General features: G+C 41.2%; 1 protein-coding gene across 1 annotated transcript in view; it reads left to right on the top strand.

Annotated features, from left to right (window-relative positions):
• The first annotated feature begins 8,036 nt into the window (after nt 1–8,036).
• Nucleotides 8,037–20,922, top strand: part of LOC126161243 (uncharacterized) — a 157,176-nt gene continuing 144,290 nt past the window's right edge. The window contains exon 1 of the mRNA XM_049916983.1: nt 8,037–8,367. Coding sequence (XP_049772940.1) covers nt 8,037–8,367 — 331 coding nt within the window. The remainder of the gene's footprint in view (nt 8,368–20,922) is intronic.

The following is a 20,922-nucleotide window of genomic DNA, read 5'->3' as shown; positions in this document are numbered from 1 at the left end:
ACCTTGAAAATTTTTACTTCAGTTCACACCTGCTCCATAGGTAGCATCATCAGAATTGTGCAATGGCTTCGTCTGCATGGAGTCTTCAGCATAGGAGTATGCTGTCTAGCCATCTCTGAGTAGATTTGTACTGCATTATCTGAAGACGTGAGCTATTCCTTGCCTAAACAAAGTATAGCTACTGCAGTTCATAAATCTAAACACAGCCCCATTTTCTGCAAAACTTTGCACTTTGTTATATTCCCCTGATTCAATGATGAAACAGCATCATAAACGCCAAATTGAAGAGTGTTTATACCCACATACACAGTTTTAGATAGTGTGTTTCATGTCACATGGTTCACACATTTAATTGTATTCTGAGTCCAGCCTTGAATAATTTCTTTTGTAGACTAACACCTGCGGAGTCTTGGAATAATATTGGTTTTATTTCGTCTATTATGGCAGATGGCAAATGATGAGGGTGATTGTATTGTTGTTTAGTTACCTTACCTCTATTGTACTTGCACCAACTGTCTTTTCCTTTTGGATGTATCCCGTGTTGGATTCTCATTGTTTGAAGCTGTGTGAAAAAAAATCGCCCAGACTGCTCTTCTCATTAATGCTGCAGTTACTGTATTATGTGTAACTGCTAGGCTATAGCACTTCTGAATATGATCTATAGTGCATGTGTAAGTCTTTTACTGTCTAAAGTTTTTCCATCCCTCAATCTCTTGCTTTTTATGCTAGCCTTGAGTTGTCGAAATCTAGATCCCATTCTTCTCCGAATGCGGCCAAACAAATTCTAGTTTTCAAATGTTCACATGGTTGCTTAGGGCTTCATTTCCTCAGTTTATTTGAATGCCTTTTAATCACCGTATTCAAGATAATTTATTTACCTAATGTTATATCATTTTAATGAGCGCTGATAAATATTTCTTACTCCAGCAACTTCCATACCAATACTTGAACTATAATAATTTGTTATACAACCTTCTTCATGCCTTCTTCACGTTTATGTTTCCTTTTATCTTTGTATCTGCAATGCTTGGGAAATAATGCCACATCAACTACCTCGCCCGCTGTTAAATGTGTAGCCTGCAAGGTCCCATTAAAAGGTATGGACGGGTCCCTTTATTTTTATTTTTATTTTCAAAAGCATCTTCCTCAACAACATATTTCATATTTTCCTATGGTACATTTTCAATAGCAGAGCCTATTACAATGAATGTTTGTCAAATTTTGAGGACAGAGCAGGAAGGTTCATCGCACCACGTAACACGGCAGCTGCAGCCCTGTCCTTACCCATAGACCATAATCCATAACCAGTCCGATATGTATATCAAATAGTTCAACTGTATCTGCAGTAACGTATGAGCAATTTAAAAAATAACATTGTGTTTACAATAACTGCACATCAGCACAAATTCACAAGCAGGTCCTACCTGTATGTTTGTTTTCAGTGAAACATCACACTTTCTACATTGTCTGCTTCACACATTGCTCTCCAAGACGTCTGATAATAAAGATACACTAATTATCTCATATTTTGCTCCAGCATTTAGTTTCTTGTATTGTTCTTCAATTCCAGCTACTTTTCTTTTTGAAGCAGAAAGGTGTAGTGGCAGCAGCATCACTTAATGTATCACTACTTCTGTAGACGTTAGAGGCTAGTGCAACTTCAGAAACTGACGTAGACGATGAATCAGACGAATTCTTATTACCCTGTAGTTCCTTGCGCCAATATACACGCTTGTTAAATACGTTTAGAGTAGGTCTTGGCATGCTGAAAGGAAGAAAAGTCAATGACTTCGCCAAATATGACTTAAAAACTCTCACATCGATTTGCTCACAAGGGAAACAACACAAATGACGCAAAATAGATTGTCAATTGTCTTGCAGTGTAGCCAACAGAAATTGTGTTCAATTCTATCTCTGGCAAGAAAGGCTAATAAGACATGTTTCGTGTCTCATAGACACGGTGCGGAACATCGATCCAGCAATTTAAAAAACCGGTATAAAATACTAATATGCACGTCTTCTCAGTATTTTATGCACAGTTTTAAACTAGAAACTCTAAATATTTGGAAAATGCATATTTCGAAAAATCGACTTTCTCATCGAAATCTCATTCTGCGTACCTCGGTACAATGTTAAAATTGAATTAAACGATTGTTTTGAAAACTAATGTTAATTCAACCGATGATGTCGAACGAACGCATCAGCTGAATCACTATTACTAAACATAAATTATAATATAAAGTTCAACACAGCTTAAGAAATATTAGAGGGGGACGTAATCTAAGTTTTGGAATTAGCAGGAAAATTCCTTTAAGATGAGACATTTTACACGTCAGTTATGAGTCGTTTTAAAGTCGCAAAAATTACGTTAATTTTATTTAGAAAAGATGACAGACAGGGTTTTGGAAATAATACTGAATTCATGTATCATCGATATGACGTTAATATGCATTGAAGAGATTTTAATGTGCAACGGAAAAATTGTTTTAAGCTAATGCTAATATGAATTAAAATACTGCTAGTCTTAAGGCAACTTAATTCTAGTATGAAGTAAATGTGAGTTCTTAGTGTTTGTGACCTCACATCCCGTCAAGTGGTAGGGAGAGGGATATTTGTAACTAGATTTCACAGAGGAACTAAAAGTCAGTTCACTGTGAACTAATGTGGGGGTAGATCGTATAGAACTAATACTTTTAATTAGTGCATCTAGGTGTGCCGCAGTGGAGTGTCGTAGGACCGTTGCTATTCACAATATATATAAATGACCTTGTCGATAACATCGGAAGTTCACTGAGGCTTTTTGCAGATGATGCTGTGGTATATCGACAGGTTGTAACAATGGAAAATTGTACTGAAATGCAGGAGGATCTGCAACGAATTGACGCATGGTGCAGGGAATGGCAACTGAATCTCAATGTAGGCAAGTGTAATGTGCTGCGAATACACAGAAAGAAAGATACTTTATCATTTGGCTACAATATAGCAGGTCAACTACTGGAAGCAGTTAATTCCATAAATTATCTGGGAGTAGACGTTAGTAGTGATTTAAAATGGAATGACCATATAAAATTAATCGTCGGTAAAGCAGATGATAGACTGAGATTCATTAGAAGAATCCTAAGGAAATGCAGTCCGAAAACAGAGGAAGTAGGTTACAGTACATTTGTTCGCCCACTGCTTGAATACTGCTCACCGGTGTGGGATCCATACCAGATAGGGTTGATAGAAGAGATAGAGAACATCCAACGGGGAGCAGCGCGGTTCGTTACTGGATCATTTAGTAATCACGAAAGCGTTACAGAGATTATAAATAAACTCCAGTGGAAGCTCGGTGCGGGCTTTTGTTGAAGTTTCGAGAACATACCTTCACCGAGGAGTCAAGCAGTATATTGATCCCTCCTGCGTATATCTCGCGAAGAGACCATGAGGATAAAATCAGATAGATTAGATCCCACACAGAGGCATACCGACAACCTTTCTTTCCACGAATAATACGAGACTGGAATAGAAGGGAGGACCGATAGAGGTACTCAAGGTATCCTCCGCCACACACCGTCAGGTGGCTTGCGGAGTATGGATGTAGATGTAGATGTAGATGTAGATCTACATCAGTACTCCGCAAGACATTTGACGGTGTGTAGCGGAAGGATACTTCTTGTACGACTAAGTGTTCCGCTCCCCCCCCCCCCCCCCTCCCTCTTCCACGAGTGGATGAGGCATGGAAAGAATGATAAACAGTAAGCCTCTGTATTGGCTCTTATTTCGCGAATTTTCTCGTCGTGATCATTTCGCGAGCGTGATGCGCAACGCCTCTCTTGTAGCGTCTGCTATTAGAGTTTCTTGGGCATCTCTGTAACATTCTCGCGCGGACTAAACGATCCCACGGCGAAACGCGCCTTCTTCTTGGGGTCTTTTCTCTCTCTCTCTCCCTCTCTCTCTCTCTCTCTCTCTCTCTCTCTCTCACACACACACACACACACACACACACACTCACTCACTCACTCCTTCTCACTCTCTTCTATCACTCCCACACGGGAAGGATCCCATATTGAAAAACAAGCACTTTGTAAGGCACTTCCTTCGTGTTTGACTAACATTGCCTTAAGATTCTTCCTATGAATCTAAGTCTGGCATTTGCTTTCCCTGCAATTACTTTTATGTGGTCATTCCACTTAAGGTCGCTCTGGATAGTTACTCCTAGATATTTTACGGTAGATACTGTTTCCAGCAATTTGTCATTATATGTATGCGAAATAATGATACATTTATTTATGTTCAGAGTCAACTGGCAGGGCCTGCACCATTTATTAATCTTATGTAGGTCATTCTGCATATTGATACTGTCTTCTAGTGTTGCTCTTTCATAAAGACAACCGCATCATCTGCGAAGAGTCTTAAAAAGCTTGTGTCGCTTCCTACTAAACCATTTAAATTCAGAGTGTTTCAAAAAGAACGACCTGTTTTGGGACGATAATAATTACGAAACATATGATGTGCCGGAAAGGAAATGTGTGTTGTTTGAATGAGAGTTTCAGAAAGTTGCAGTCAGATGTCAGTCAGTGCGTCTTCTCAGTTTGCATTCAGTCAGAAGTAAGAAGGCGTCCACTGCAGTTTGGAAAGAATGAGGCAGTGATTTCGACCCAGAGAGCTTTTCCTCAGAGTTTTGATATCGATCTGCCTGTACCCAAAAACTTGTTTTTAAGTGATCGCTTTTTGTGCCATTTCATGTGAAAAAGTGTCTGGGAATGAGCTCTCTCCAAATGCGGCACAAGTGGCTTTTTCCATAGCTTCAGGACTACTGTGATGACTTCATTTTCCAACAGCGTGGAGCTCCACCACACTGGCACAGCAACGAATGTCAGTTTCGCAGTGACACACTGCCTCATTGCTGGATAGGGCGCAAGGGACCCTAGAACACTGCCTTGCTTTCTTGGCCTCCGACATCGCCAGATGTGATACCATGTATTTTTTTTCCTGTGGGGTATCTGAAGGAAAGTCCTACACCATCTGTTCTTTACCTCGTGACATAGATGAAGTGAGAACAACAGCCGCCATAACTTCCGTAAAAGCAGATACATTGTGTAAAGTTTATGACGAATTTAGCTATCGTCCAGATGTTGTTCATGATGCTTCTGGCGGACCCCTAGGGGATGTGTAATAGCGTAGCTAAAACTTCAAGAGTTTGTAAACATATTGCAATTCGTCCAAAGTTTGTAGAATGTTTGTATCAATAAATATGGCGTTTTGAAATCAGGTCATTCTTTTTGAAACACCTTGCACATTCTGTGAATGCCATAAAAATGTATGTTGCCAACAGTGCGAAAACAAACATGTCTGATGTCTGTTTTTAGCGTCCACGCAGGATACTGTGGCCTATGCGCAGTGACCAATTTGCGTCTAAAGCGCTGGAAGAATTTATTCGGTTGTTCGGAAGGGGGGACCGATACTGACTGCCACCTTTCGGCCGTTCGGCGGTGACAGAATCGAGGCAGTTTTTCAAAGACGATTTTACAGAAACTATTCGGCCAAAAAACACGTTTTGGCCTCACTCACAGCTTTATATGTCTGAACTTGAAAAAAATACGTATATTTATACAAGCTGAGTCAGGAGTAAAGGTACACGCTTTGAGGGGCGATAGTATTAGTGATTCTCAACAAAAAAGTTCATATGGACCTATGCCCTATTCCGAATGGTTTCCGAGGTAGAACACACTTAATATCAAATGGTTCGCAGGAGAGCTTCTGTGAAGTTTGGAAGGTAGGAGACGAGGTACTGGCAGAAGTAAAGCTGCGAGGACGGGCCGTGAGTCGTGCTTGGGTAGCTCAGTTGGTGCCGGCACGGTAGTTCAGCGTGTTCGGTCAGAGGGTTAATAAAAAAACTGAGTGAACGGATCAACGAACAACCTGAACGGGTGTCATGAGACGTCCGCCCCGGACATATGCAACGAAAAAAATAGAACAAGATGAGATCAACAAAGAATTAAAAAAAATAGTTGGTAGAGCACTTGCCTGCGAAAGGCAAAGGTCCCGAGTTCGAGTCGCGGTCCGGCACACAGTTTTAATCTCCCAGGAATTTTCATATCAGCGCACACTCCGCTGCAGAGTGAAAATCTCATTCTGGACACTTAATATCACTTTTGTAGGTTTTTCTTGAATAACTCGAAAACCACACCCTCCAGGGAAAACATGCCGCAGTACAAAATTAAACTATATTAAATTTCCTACAAAAAAGGACCAACTCATTTTTTTTCTCTAGAACTAATGGTTTGTGCGAAGAGAGCGCGAGAATGCCGAAAAACTTGCTCGAATCGCATGCGCTGTAGCTTACGTAGTTTTGTAGGCCAATTTGAGGTAGCATATTGAGGTAGCAAGTTGAGACAAACAGTTTGATACGGGACACTTGTGGTCTATAAAGTCGGGAAACTATCTCAAATTGGCCTACAAAACTACCAGGTAGCCCCCACCGCTACCGCTCTCCCCTCGCGTGTCCTGCCGATTGCGCATCTACCGGCCAAGGTATTCTGTGCGGACTCTGCTGTGATATTCTTTTGTGAGTTGTGTTTACGTCAAAGTATTGTGATACAGAGACATGTTATCAATTTTAAATATTTACGGTACACAGCTGAAAAACATGTTAGCACACTAGGAAGTTCTGGAATCAGATATCTGCAGATGACTGTAAGTACGAGGGCAGTTCAATAAGTAACGCAACACATTTTTTTTCTCCGCCAATTTTGGTTGAAAAAATCGGAAATTTCTTATGGAATATTTTCAAACATTCCCGCTTCGTCTCGTATAGTTTCATTGACTTCCGACAGGTGGCAGCGCTGTACGGAGCTGTTAAAATGACGTCTGTAACGGATGTGCGTTGCAAACAACGGGCAGTGATCGAGTTTCTTTTGGCGGAAAACCAGGGCATCTCAGATATTCATAGGCGCTTGCAGAATGTCTACGGTGATCTGGCAGTGGACAAAAGCACGGTGAGTCGTTGGGCAAAGCGTGTGTCATCATCGCCGCAAGGTCAAGCAAGACTGTCTGATCTCCCGCGTGCGGGCCGGCCGTGCACAGCTGTGACTCCTGCAATGGCGGAGCGTGCGAACACACTCGTTCGAGATGATCGACGGATCACCATCAAACAACTCAGTGCTCGACTTGACATCTCTGTTGGTAGTGCTGTCACAATTGTTCACCAGTTGGGATATTCAAAGGTTTGTTCCCGCTGGGTCCCCCGTTGTCTAACCGAACACCATAAAGAGCAAAGGAGAACCATCTGTGCGGAATTGCTTGCTCGTCATGTGGCTGAGGGTGACAATTTCTTGTCAAAGATTGTTACAGGCGATGAAACATGGGTTCATCACTTCGAACCTGAAACAAAACGGCAATCAATGGAGTGGCGCCACACCCACTCCCCTACCAAGAAAAAGTTTAAAGCCATACCCTCAGCCGGTAAAGTCACGGTTACAGTCTTCTGGGACGCTGAATGGGTTATTCTGTTCGATGTCCTTCCGCATGGTCAAACGGTCAACACTGAAGTGTATTGTGCTACTCTTCAGAAATTGAAGAAACGACTTCAGCGTGTTCGTAGGCACAAAAATCTGAACGAACTTCTCCTTCTTCATGACAACGCAAGACCTCACACAAGTCTTCGCACCCGAGAGGAGCTCACAAAAACTTCAGTGGACTGTTCTTCCTCATGCACCCTACAGCCCCGATCTCGCACCGTCGGATTTCCATATGTTTGGCCCAATGAAGGACGCAATCCGTGGGAGGCACTACGCGGATGACGAAGACGTTATTGATGCAGTACGACGTTGGCTCCGACATCGACCAGTGGAATGGTACCGTGCAGGCATACAGGCCCTCATTTCAAGGTGGCGTAAGGCCGTAGCATTGAATGGAGATTACGTTGAAAAATAGTGTTGTGTAGCTAAAAGATTGGGGAATAAGCTGGTCTATTTCAATGCTGTTTCAGGAAAAAAAATGTGTTGCATTACTTATTATACTGCCCTCGTAGTTTAATTCGTTGTACGACATTGATGAAATCGACAAGTTGTATTGACTGGGGGCTTGGGGTTTTCCTTTATCGACCGCAAGCGCTGACGGCACCCCCGCGCCCCGCAGGTGCGGTGCTGCGCTTCTCGTCGCTGGGCGGCGCGCCGGCCACCAACTTCTGCCGCGGCCTGCGGCTGTCGCGGCGCGCCCTCTCCGGCAGCGGCCGGCCGCCGCACCTGCACTTCCACTGCCCGTGGTGCGGCTACGACTGCGAGGGCCGGCCCTTCAGCCTCGAGTACGCCGCCAGCGACGCCGGCGGCCGCCACCACGACTACGGCCGCTTCCTCTTCACCATGCCGCCGCACAACTACGTAGGTACGGCAGCCTGGTGGCTCTCCTGTAACTAAACTGCGGCCTACAGGTGCGAGGCTGACCCACGTGCACTCACAAGGGGAGGCCAAGACGTTTGGAACGCGGATTTGCTGTAAACTTCGTACACTCGTACTACTCCGTTAGGAAAACAAAATGAGTGAGCAGTATCGCATACTTCTCAAGCGTTATTGAGAAAATCGCAAGATAATTTCGGTCGTGAAATACAGGTTGATTCAAAAAGAATACCACAACTTTAGGAATTTAAAACTCTGCAACAACAAAAGGCAGAGCTAAGCACTATCTGTCGGCGAATTAAGGGAGCTATAAAGTTTCATTTAGTTGTACATTTGTTCGCTTCAGGCGCTGTTGACTAGGCGTCAGGATCAGTTGATGCTAAGATGGCGACCGCTCAACAGAAAGCTTTTTGTGTTATTGAGTACGGCAGAAGTGAATCGACGACAGTTGTTCAGCGTGCATTTCGAACGAACTCAGTATGAACGTGACTCGCCTAAGGTGAACGTTTTCTGTGCCATTTCAGCCAATAAAGTTTTTGGTCCCTTTTTCTTCGAAGGTGCTACTGTAACTGGACTACAGTATCTGGAGATGTTAGAGAATTGGCTGTTCCCTCAGCTCGAACAAGAAGCACAACAATTCATATTTCAGCAGGATGGAGCGCCACCACATTGGCACTTATCTGTCCGTAACTACCTGAACGTCAACTACCCGAGGCGATGGATCGGCCGCCAGGCAGCCCGTGACAGAGCACTTCATCACTGGCCTCCAAGAAGCCCTGATCTTACCCCCTGCGATTTTTTCTTATGGGGGTATGTTAAGGATATGGTGTTTCGGCCACCTCTCCCAGCCACCATTGATGATTTGAAACGAGAAATAGCAGCAGCTATCCAAACTGTTACGCCTGATATGCTACAGAGAGTGTGGAACGAGTTGGAGTATCGGGTTGATATTGCTCGAGTGTCTGGAGGGGGCCATATTGAACATCTCTGAACTTGTTTTTGAGTGAAAAAAAACCTTTTTAAATACTCTTTGTAATGAGGTATAACAGAAGGTTATATTATGTTTCTTTCATTAAATACACATTTTTAAAGTTGTGGTATTCTTTTTGAATCACCCTGTATATACCTGTGCGTGGCCATTTTTACCATGAAGCGCCGGCAGCCGAGTGGTTAGTGTTCAAGCTGTGTAATCGCTGGGTTGCTGGATCGAGTCCCGCTCATCAATTTTCTTTTATTTCTAACACAGTCATTTTCTTTACTATCCATATTACAATTTATGTAATGGGAAAAATACGTGTAATCCAATGAACTTTTACTAAATTTCCAATGTTATTTGGCAGTCTACAAATTTTTATTACCACAAATAATATAATATTCGTAACTACCGACTAGTAAACGACGAAACGGATAAAGTGATACTGAAAATGTATGCTTGTCCGTGTCTTCAAAATTGTTCGTATTGAATCGAAAGAGAACGAGAAATTGCTTCTCGTGAAGACGCTATTAAAATACACTCGATATTGCATGACAAATGATCAGCGCCGATATTTAAGGAAATGCTGTGTTATGCATGGTTTGCTTCCAAATTATCGGTTGAAAGAGAGGCTTTTGAAAAGACCTTGAGTGTGTGGAAACATAGCATTTATTCAATGCGGCTGCTGCCGTTTAACTTTATTTTTCATGTTTTTACGAAAAATACCATCCCGCAACTTGTACTCGTAATGTCGAAAGCGACGATTAATTGTACATCTTTCGAAAGCCGTCTGTGCCGGTCAAAAATTGGAGGTAACAAGTCGTTTCGGGCTCTTTCCACGTATAAGGGATTTCTCAAATCACGGACAGGCATACATTTTCACTATCACTTTATGCATTTGGCCGTTTAATAGTCGGTAGTTATGAATATTATATTATTTCTGATAATAAAAATTTGTACACTGCCAAACAACATTGGAAATTTAATAAAACTTCATCCGATTACACGTATTTTTCCCAGTACATCAATTGTAATATAAGTAGTAAAGAAAATGACTCTGTTATAAATCAAAAACTGACAAGCGGGACTCGATCCAGCGACCCAGCGATTACAGGGCGCGAACGCTAACCACTCGGCTGTCGGAGCTTCATGGTAAAAATGGCCACTCGCAGGTATATATTTGACGACCGAAATTATCTTGCAATTTTCTCAATAACGCTTGAGAAGCACGCACTACTCCTTACACATTTTGTTGTCCTCGTGGAGTACTACGAGTGTACGAAGTTTGCAGTAAATCCGCGTCCCAAACGTCTTGGCCTCCCCTTGTCACCTGCGCTGCGGTAGAGCGAGGACAAATCGGCTTCCAGGAAGTCGGCGGAATGTGTGCCCAAGATGTCCGACACTGCCTCGACTGCCTGGGAACGCAGTCGCACGCTCGAAATGATCGGCAACGACTGACTGAAAGTACGAAGTTCCACAGGGCCTGACTGCTGTTCAGCACACATCGCAAATCGGTAACATGACGTTCCTTACTCGCTACTTTTGTGACGCCGTACTGGATTCATCGTATTCGGGTTGTTTCCATATTATAACTTAACGTGTTACGACAGTATGTTCTTTCAAGGCAACAGCGCATTGAAGATTTATCACAGACACGTCAAGTTGAGTTACAATTAAACCTCTGTTAGTGACACATCGGCCGTAAAAATCCTTTGGTGATTTTAAACTGTATGGAATCACTTTGGTTTTGTATTCAACTGGTGCATAAGACTGTTTTGCATGTTAGTATTCCCGTTGCTAACGGTTTATTTATCGATTGTCATTTCTTATTTCTAGTTCACTGTTGATATTTCAGTTTACATATTGTCATTCTGCCACTTGAAGATAGTGAGTGGAGCTGTGGACGCGAGAACATGGAGTGCCAAGTGGAGAAGTCGGAACATTTCCGACATTTTCTTCTGTTTGAGTTCAGTAGAAGGGTGACTGCAGCGGAGGCAACCGGAAACTTTTGCGACCTGTATGGTGATAAAACCATTGGGCAGAGCGTGCAAGAAAACTGTTTTCTCGTTCTGAAATTAATTCAGAAAAATCTTTGGGGTTTGGTAACGGTCGCTTAAACCCATTAATCCACAATTATCCAAGTCAGTGTACTCCAGAACTGGCAAATGTGATGAACCGTGATCGTATTCCACCATTGTGCGACATTTGCATTCAGCGTGGAAGATTCAAAATTTCGGTATATTAATACCGCATGCTCTAAGCCAAAATCACAAAAATCAGAGGGTGGCCGTATGTGCATCTCTGCTCGTTCGTCATCATTTGGCTCCTGAACAACACCGACCATTCCTATCCTGCATCGTTACTCGTGTAAACTTTCTATAAAAAATATCTGTACGTGAGAAAACTGAATACATTAATTTCAAAAGCTTTCTCCTCATGTAACATGTACTTTAAGTATCGTTTCCAATTGCTGAGCAAAACTGACTTCGTTGGCCCCGTGTTGCGCATGTGAACAGTGTCCTGAAATAAATCCTTAAACTTCGTGAAATGCAAAATTTGAAATAAAGAAAATGAATCCAATTAAATGCCAAAAGAAACTAATTACGTGCACAATGAAAGCTATATAACTAAAACTCATAACCGAAGTACTTTATGATCGTTGGGTGATATGAAGTTCTATGTTTGATTTCGAATAGCCACAAAAATAACTTATTGCTATACTAGAAATAAAATAACTGTTTGAAATTACCAGTACTTATACTAAAATTTAGTCTCCTTGCTACCACGGCGTTTGACAATCCAGACGAGAAGGTATTTTCAAGAATGGAAGGTGGAATCTGCCCTGAAAAAAAACTGACTAACCTCTCTATACAATGAAGGCTTTCACGACCGGATGTTTTAGCTGCCGAGAATTCTTCCGGGTTGTATGGCCATGGTCCATGCAACTCTTCTATCACTGACGTTTCGTCCAAAGCTACGTTGGACATCTTCGGAGGTGCTTCTGGTCGACAAGACTCATCACAACCAGGAGCAGCTCAGAAGATGTCCAACGCAGCTTTGGACGAAACGTCAGGGATAGAAGAGTTCCATGGACCACGGCCATACAAACCGGAAGATTCTCGGCAGCTGACTAACCTCATGCTCACAACGCTGTTTTTGTGTCTGGAATGCTGACATTCCCGAAAGCAAACATAAATCAGCAGATACAGAAGCGACTCTAATTTTTTGTGTGTCATATTCATCTGTTACCGCGTGTGGCGTAAAGTACAATGCAAACATGACAGAGAATTAAAAACTTTGCTGTGAATCGTGGAGGTGGGTTTTACTTCAAAGAAAATCGTTTTTGAGAAATCAAACTCTGTTTCTTGACAAAAAGGCTGCGCAACAGAAGAAGACTATAATAATTTCAAAATTCTCTCATTACAAAAATTATAGACATCACAACTAATTGCGTAATTTGTGACATAATGAAAAAGAAGGAGATCGAATTTACACTAACTATAGACCATATATAACGTAAGCCGCGCATGCTCCTATCTCTGGCGTCTTACGTCTTGAAACCAACATCTAAGTCACGTGACTCGGGGCAGAAAGCCGAGTTCCTATCTTTACGCGCTGTGTGAAGTGGAGCTGACAGTTACAGTTTTTCTCATTTATAGCTAAAATAAAGCATTGATTTTGACAATTCAACGAACTGTAATACTACTGTCACACATGTAGCAGTGCAGCTAACGTAGTTTCTCCGAAATTCTTGATAATAAAGCAATGGTGATCGTTTTTACATGTAGTCAAGTTGAAACGTATTGACAGTTCTTTTTAAGAAGCGACAGAATAATTGTTGTTTAGTGAATACTCTTTTTTGGCACCATGAATTCTTGTAGCTCACCACTTCCACAGGAGTGGAAGGCAGTATAATAATCCCGTACGCAGCATTAGTTTTCTAACGATTCCACAAGAATGTGTGTGAATTGTTATATGCTTTTGTAAGAAAGCAAATTCGTTTATGTGCATAATATCAGGTATTTACACAAAATAAGCGCATATATTTTCTAACTTTTTCTCGATACAGTACAGATACCGAAACTATATCAAGATAGGAAGCGTAATATATTACAAAATGTTGACTATACTTGTGTAGTGAGCTAGATATTAAGTGAAGCAAGATTCAATCAGATCCTCACCAACACTGAAGATTGCAGTAATCTGTCAAAGAGTGACTTTGCAGTTCTTATAGGTGGTTCCAATGACGTATACCATAAAAACTCTCTGAATCAATCTTACTGACTGTCAAATATAAGCAATATAAAACATTTATCACAGGAAACATTAATATAAATATAAGAGTAAAGTGAACAACTGTGGTACACGTCCTGAATATCTTAAAAGCAGTGAATTGTTACTGCTTAAATGAAAAACCGACCAGAATGGAGGCATGTCTTGATAATATAATCAGCAATGTGTGTAGGAATCAAGTAGAGTGGGATACCTTCGAATCAGTACTATCTGGCCATGATGGCATATGACTCAAAATTGGAAATCTGACACTTGATGACACTAGGATGTTAACTGCATATAGAGCTCTCAAGGAAGAGAATACTGAAATGATGAGAAATGAACAGAGTAGAATAGAATGGGATGGAATACTAACCATCGACAAAGATACAAATGAAAGCTTTTCTGCATTCATATCCAATATAAAAAGTACATTAGACAGTAATTGCCCTCTTATTACAAAGAGATGTGACCCTAGCTATATGCATAAACCACAACATACAAAAAGTGGTACACCCTACACCTCAATAAAATTGGAATCATTTTACTCATAGTCACACATAATTGAAGACAGTCAAAAAAATAAGAATAGATATATAAACTTAACACAAATATACAAATCTGAAATTAAAGCAGCAAAAATGAGAGCAAATGAAGAGTATATTTTAAATTCTAAAAACAAATGTTAAGCTGCCTGGAACATAGTTAAAAGTGAGACAAATATTGGAAAGGAAGAAATCACTAACCCACTTAATTGTAACACTCTCAATGACCTCTTCATAAATTCAATAAATGCCTATGTACCAAGAGTGTCGATTTAACTGATGTGGAAGCTTTTCTTTTACAATTACAGAATAAAACAGATAAAAGATTTAACTGGAGTAGAACAACTGCAACAGATATAAATAACTCTGTAAACAACTCTAGAACAGAAGTTTACTATGGATTCAGTAACTTTGTAATAAGGGCTATAATTAAGGAAATTAGAACTCCTCTACTCTACCTTGCAAATAAAATCCTTGAAGATGGCATTTTCCTTGCCTTAAAATTACAACTACATCCCCACATACAAAAAGATTGACACAGAAATACCAGATAACTATAGACCAGGATCAATTGTCCCTATATTGGCCAAAATCATAGAGAGATGTTCACAAACGCAGATTTACATGTATTTTGAGAGCAATAAATTACTTAATGACAGTCAGTTTGGATTTAAAACTAATCAACCATAAAAGCTATTAAAAGCATGATAAATGAAATCCACAATGCTTTTTAAAGGAAACTGACTACCTGTGCAACACTCAAAGACTTAAGCAAAGCATTTTATTCAGTATCACTTGAGATAATTGTTAAAAAATTAGAATATTTTGGCAATGCATACAAACCACTTAACTTGATTAAATCATACCTAAATAACAGGAAAAAGTTACTGTATGTGAACAATGACAGGTCAGAACTAATGTAAATTCAAAGACGAACCCCACATTGCTCCATTCTTGGACATTTCCTGTTTATTGTCTATGTTAATGACTTCTCAAACTATATAGCCTGCAAAAAAGTCTTATGTGTTGATGATATGACCATGATCTCACAGGTGGTAAACAAAAATAATGAACTTTTTGAAAAATGTAGGATATGGTGAATTGCTAACCAGTTACGTATAAACAACACAGATATGGAGGAAATTTATTTTGATTTGAAGGTACAGAAAGAAGAGAATCACAGTATCAAACTATTGGGACTAAAAATAGACAAAAGGCTCTCATGGTATGACCATATAAAGTATCTGACAGACAAACTTGCACTTGTGGTATACCTGCTGTATAAACGAAGATATTCTGTCAGAAAAAGTTTATTGATGTTTTGCTACTATGCATTCTTTCAGTTCAAATGGTTCAGATGGCTCTGAGCACTATGGGACATCGGAGTACTATGGGACATCTGAGGTCATCAGTCCCCTAGAACTTAGAACTACTTAAACCTAACTAACCTTAGAAGATCACACACATCCATGCCCGAGGCAGGATTTGTACCTGCGACCATAGCAGTCGTGCAGTTCCAGACTGAAACGCCTAGAACCACTTGGCCACTGCGGCTGGCTCATCCTTTCAGTCACAGCTACAATATGGGATTCTGTTGTGAGATAACTGAACAGGCACAAACTGCGTACTGAAATGGCAAAAAAAAAGCAATTAGATGTGTACCAGGATTGGGTCCAAGAGAAACCTGTAAGGAGCACTTCATTCTATTAAACATAATGACCCTCCCAAGTCTCTATATGTATAACTGCTTAATATACATAAAAGAAAATATACAAAAATTTACACAGGGATTTAATTTACATTTTTACAGCACTAGAAACAACTGAATGCTTGATATATAGCATTCTAGGCTGCCACTGACACACAAGTCACAAACACCTAAACCTAATGTTATATAATAAATTGCCACAATCAGTCAAAACCTTCACCCTCTTTCAACTTAAGGAGGTATTAGACACATGGTTTAAAAATAAAGCATACTACTCAATTGAAGAATATATTGGAAGTATTTTGGAAGGAATGTATAAACAATAAAATAATGTAACTATCATTAACTAAATGTGTAAAACTGTATAATTAATTCTTGAATGCAAACTGTATAATGATCATTACTGAAATCTTATGATTAATAAGAGGATATGTGTTTATGTGTATATGTAAAATGATGATGTGTGTAAAATGTAAAAATTACTAACTACTAAAAGATTATATATATATATATATATATATATATATATATATATATATATATATATATATATATGCACAATGCATAATGTAAAAATTAGTAAAAACTATACTTTTGTGAATATATAAAATGTATTCTGATGAAGCCAGCTGCATGGCAAACCTGCTGAATGGCTAATACATAAAAATATGAAATAGAAATATAAATAATATGTCGTCTTAAAATCTTAGTCATCCATAAAGTTTTGCAACCAAGGACCAACAGCCATCCTAACTTTCAACTGATGGAAATACCTCTGCAAGTATTTTGAAACAGTTCCCATTCACAACTGAGATTTTCATCCGTTTGTGAAGTGTGTAGCTCCTCTGGGCATATGTTCGCTGAAGAACTGTAGTTTTGTTACCTGTAGACAGAACTGTCTGTACATTTCACTTGGCCACACGTAAAAACGACAATCATCACATTAATGTTAGGAATTTAAGACAAATCAGATTAACTGCACTACAAAATGTTTAATAGGAGTAGGGCAAACTATTTTCTTATTAAAATCAATGCTTCATTTCAGCTATAAATGAGAAAAAGCTGTGTCAGCTCCACCTCACACAGTGTGTAACAACAGAAGCTCGGCGTCCTGCCCCGAGTCACTTGACTTATTGTTGGTTTCAGTGTAATGACAGCACGCGCAGTCTCCGTTACCTGTGGTCTTTGACACTAACCATGAAAGTTATGAATTATTTGAGGGACAAAGATTTCATTTTTGCCCACACCTTCCTTACCTTTAAAATTCCTCCAAAATCTTCTCCATTAATATAAAGAATGAGAAAATATTATAAATGGATTTTCATCTCCATCATAAAGTATTCCAGATAGCTTCTCCGATTAACAGAAGACAGATGCCATTCTCTGAAAAACTCAACTGCTCGCCACTATGCCTCAAATAAACAAGCCTCAGCGCTGCTCGACAGACTGATTAGCAAGTCAACCACAGATAAAACTAAACACATAGTCAAAGTTGTTATTCACGACTCATGCAGTGCGCTCACTCATCTTTCTCTCAGTAAAATAAAGGTGAATTGTTTCAACAGCAGTAAGCGTATGAGAACCTTACACTGGTGACGAGGAAAGGCGTCTTTATGCTGACATAAGGGGAAAGAAAGGTGTGGTAGAGAGCCCAAACAAAGCAGCGACTCCCTATACAAAGACCTGCGCGCATCCACGAAAAGGCAATGCTATGCATCTGGTGGAACAGCGCCGGTGTGGTGTACTACGAATTGCTTCCCCGACGTGTAACCATCATTGCTGAGATTTATTGTCAACAACTGAGACGCAGTCCGAGAACAACGACCAAGAAGATTCCGCGAAGTGACGCTACTCCACGATAACGCCCTCCCACATTCCGCTATACTGACAAAAAAATCCTATACAGGAGCTGATTTGGGAACTCATTCCACACCCGCCTCACTCACCTGATCTAGCGCCCTCAGATTTTCACCTTTACCGTTCTCTGTCGAACAACCTTCAAAGGAATTCCATTCCAGATGAAAATGTGCTCCGAACATCGTTCTTCGCCTCTAAACCACTAACTGTTGTAAATAGTGAAGAAAAATATATTACTGATGACTAACGTCTATGTTATGTGTAACTGTTGTGTTTATTAAAATTGTGGGAAAGTGCCACGAACTAATGCACGAACTTAATAGCTAGAGACGTTGAGTGCAGAGGTGAAGGAAGTAGGTTCGTATCCTGGTACAAGCTAACTTCCTTTTTTTTCGGGAGGACGACGGTTCAATCCCGCGTCCGGCCATCCTGATTTAGGTTTTCCGTGATTTCCCTAAATCGCTCCAGGCAAATACCGGGATGGTTCCTTTCAAAGGGCACGGCCGACTTCCTTCCCCGTCCTTCCCTAATCCGATGGTCTCCTTCCCCAAAACCAACCAACCAACCAACCAACCTTTTTTTTCCATTTTCCAATATATAACACACTCTGGGACTTTCTTATCTATGTAAGAGAAGTATGTTGTGCGATTTTCGATGCTATTTACACACAAGGTTCAAAAAGGTTCAAATGTGTGTGAAATCTTATGGGACTTAACAGCTAAGGTCATCAGTCCCTAGGCTTACACACTACTTAAACTAAATTATCCTAAGGACAGACACACACACACACACCCGTGCGCGAGGGAGGACTCGAACCCCTGCCGGGATACACATAAGAGTGTGCTCTCCCAGTAGTGCGATTCTTCAGTTTTGTGATTTCACTGTGATTAAAAAACGAAAGATGAAACTGCTGCGAGTGAAACAACCAGAAATGAGATTTGTATTGTTTCTTGCCACAAATACTTTACCGCTTTTTTCCGAATGCGTCGCGATTTCCAAGGCTGGGGTTAGAGAGGACTGAACGAGCAGTCCTCCGTCGTAGGTTCGAGTCCTCCATCAGGCATGGGTGTGTGGGTTGTCCTTAGCGTAAGTAAGTTTAAGTCAGATTAAGTAATGTGTTAGCTTCGGGACCGATGACCTCAGCAGTTTGGTCCCGCAGGAACTTACCACAAATTTCCGAAATCTTTGAACGAGCAGCAATGACATTTACAGGGTGTTTCAAAAATGACCGGTATATTTGAAACGGCAATAAAAACTAAACGAGCAGCGATAGAAATACACCGTTTGTTGCAATATGCTTGGGACAACAGTACATTTTCAGGCAGACAAACTTTCGAAATTACAGTAGTTACAATTTTCAACAACAGATGGCGCTGCGGTCTGGGAAACTCAATAGTACGATATTTTCCACATATCCACCATGCGTAGCAATAATATGGCGTAGTCTCTGAATGAAATTACCCGAAACCTTTGACAACGTGTCTGGCGGAATGGCTTCACATGCAGATGAGCTGTACTGCTTCAGCTGTTCAATTGTTTCTGGATTCTGGCGGTACACCTGGTCTTTCAAGTGTCCCCACAGAGAGAAGTCACAGGGGTTCATTTCTAGCGAATAGGGAGGCCAATCCACGCCGCCTCCTGTATGTTTCGGATAGCCCAAAGCAATCACACGATCATCGAAATATTCATTCAGGAAATTAAAGACGTCGGCTGTGCGATGTGGCCGGGCACCATCTTGCATAAACCACGAGGTGTTCGCAGTGTCGTCTAAGGCAGTTTGTACCGCCACAAATTCACGAAGAATGTCCAGATAGCGTGATGCAGTAATCGTTTCGGATCTGAAAAATGGGTCAATGATTCCTTTGGAAGAAATGGCGGCCCAGACCAGTACTTTTTGAGGATGCAGGGACGATGGGACTGCAACATGGGGCTTTTCGGTTCCCCATATGCGCCAGTTCTGTTTATTGACGAAGCCGTCCAGGTAAAAATATGCGTCGTCAGTAAACCAAATGCTGCCCACATGCATATCGCCATCATCAATCCTGTGCACTATATCGTTAGCGAATGTCTCTCGTGCAGCAATGGTAGCGGCGCTGAGGGGTTGCCGCATTTGAATTTTGTATGGATAGAGGTGTAAACTCTGGCGCATGAGACGATACGTGGACGTTGGCGTCATTTGGACCGCGGCTGCAACACGGCGAACGGAAACCCGAGGCCGCTGTTGGATCACTTGCTGCACTAGCTGCGCGTTGCCCTCTGTGGTTGACGTACGCGGTCGCCCTACCTTTCCAGCACGTTCATCCGTCACGTTCCCAGTCCGTTGAAATTTTTCAAACAGATCCTTTATTGTATCGCTTTTCGGTCCTTTGGTTACATTAAACCTCCGTTGAAAACTTCGTCTTGTTGCAACAACACTGTGTTCTAGGCGGTGGAATTCCAACACCAGAAAAATCCTCTGTTATAAGGAATAAACCATGTTGTCTACAGCACACTTGCACGTTGTGAACAGCACACGCTTACAGCAGAAAGACGACGTACAGAATGGCGCACCCACAGACTGCGTTGTCTTCTATATATTTCACATCACTTGCAGCGCCATCTGTTGTTGAAAATTGTAACTACTGTAATTTCGAAAGTTTGTCCGCCTGAAAATGTACTGTTGTCCCAAGCATATTGCAACAAACGGTGTATTTCTATCGCTGCTCGTTTAGTTTTTATTGCCGTTTCAAATATACTGGTCATTTTTGAAACACCCTGTATATCATGCCTGTCAGAAATATTTGGCTGTTTATATGTGAATATGTGGCGATTTCCGAGGGTGTGGTTAGGTAGGACCTCAGAACACATCTTCAATTGCTGCGAATAAAACGAGTAGCAGTGATAGTTTTGCTTGCCATAAATATTTAGCTGCGATCGAATTCTCTTTTGTAAATTTGACAGTCAGGACAAAGATAGCCCCAAACAGCGAGCGAGTGACGTCACGTGACTGATTTCCGATTTCAGCCGAACGGAGGGTGTCACGAGATTGGTTTCCGAGCTCAGACGAACGCCAGCCGCACGCCGAGGTACTTCCTCATTTTAGTCATTCGTCTCGCGCTCGACCCCTTGCGGAGAGGGTGCCAAGTCGCAGAGCGCACGGTTGCGGCCCGCTTTCTTTATTCACCAACAGTACTTCTCTGCGTTCTATAC

Source organism: Schistocerca cancellata, chromosome 2 (assembly GCF_023864275.1).
Source record: "Schistocerca cancellata isolate TAMUIC-IGC-003103 chromosome 2, iqSchCanc2.1, whole genome shotgun sequence".
Lineage (NCBI taxonomy): Eukaryota > Metazoa > Arthropoda > Insecta > Orthoptera > Acrididae > Schistocerca > Schistocerca cancellata.
Note: the sequence above shows the minus strand (reverse complement) of the source record. Positions and strands in the feature narration are given on the sequence as shown.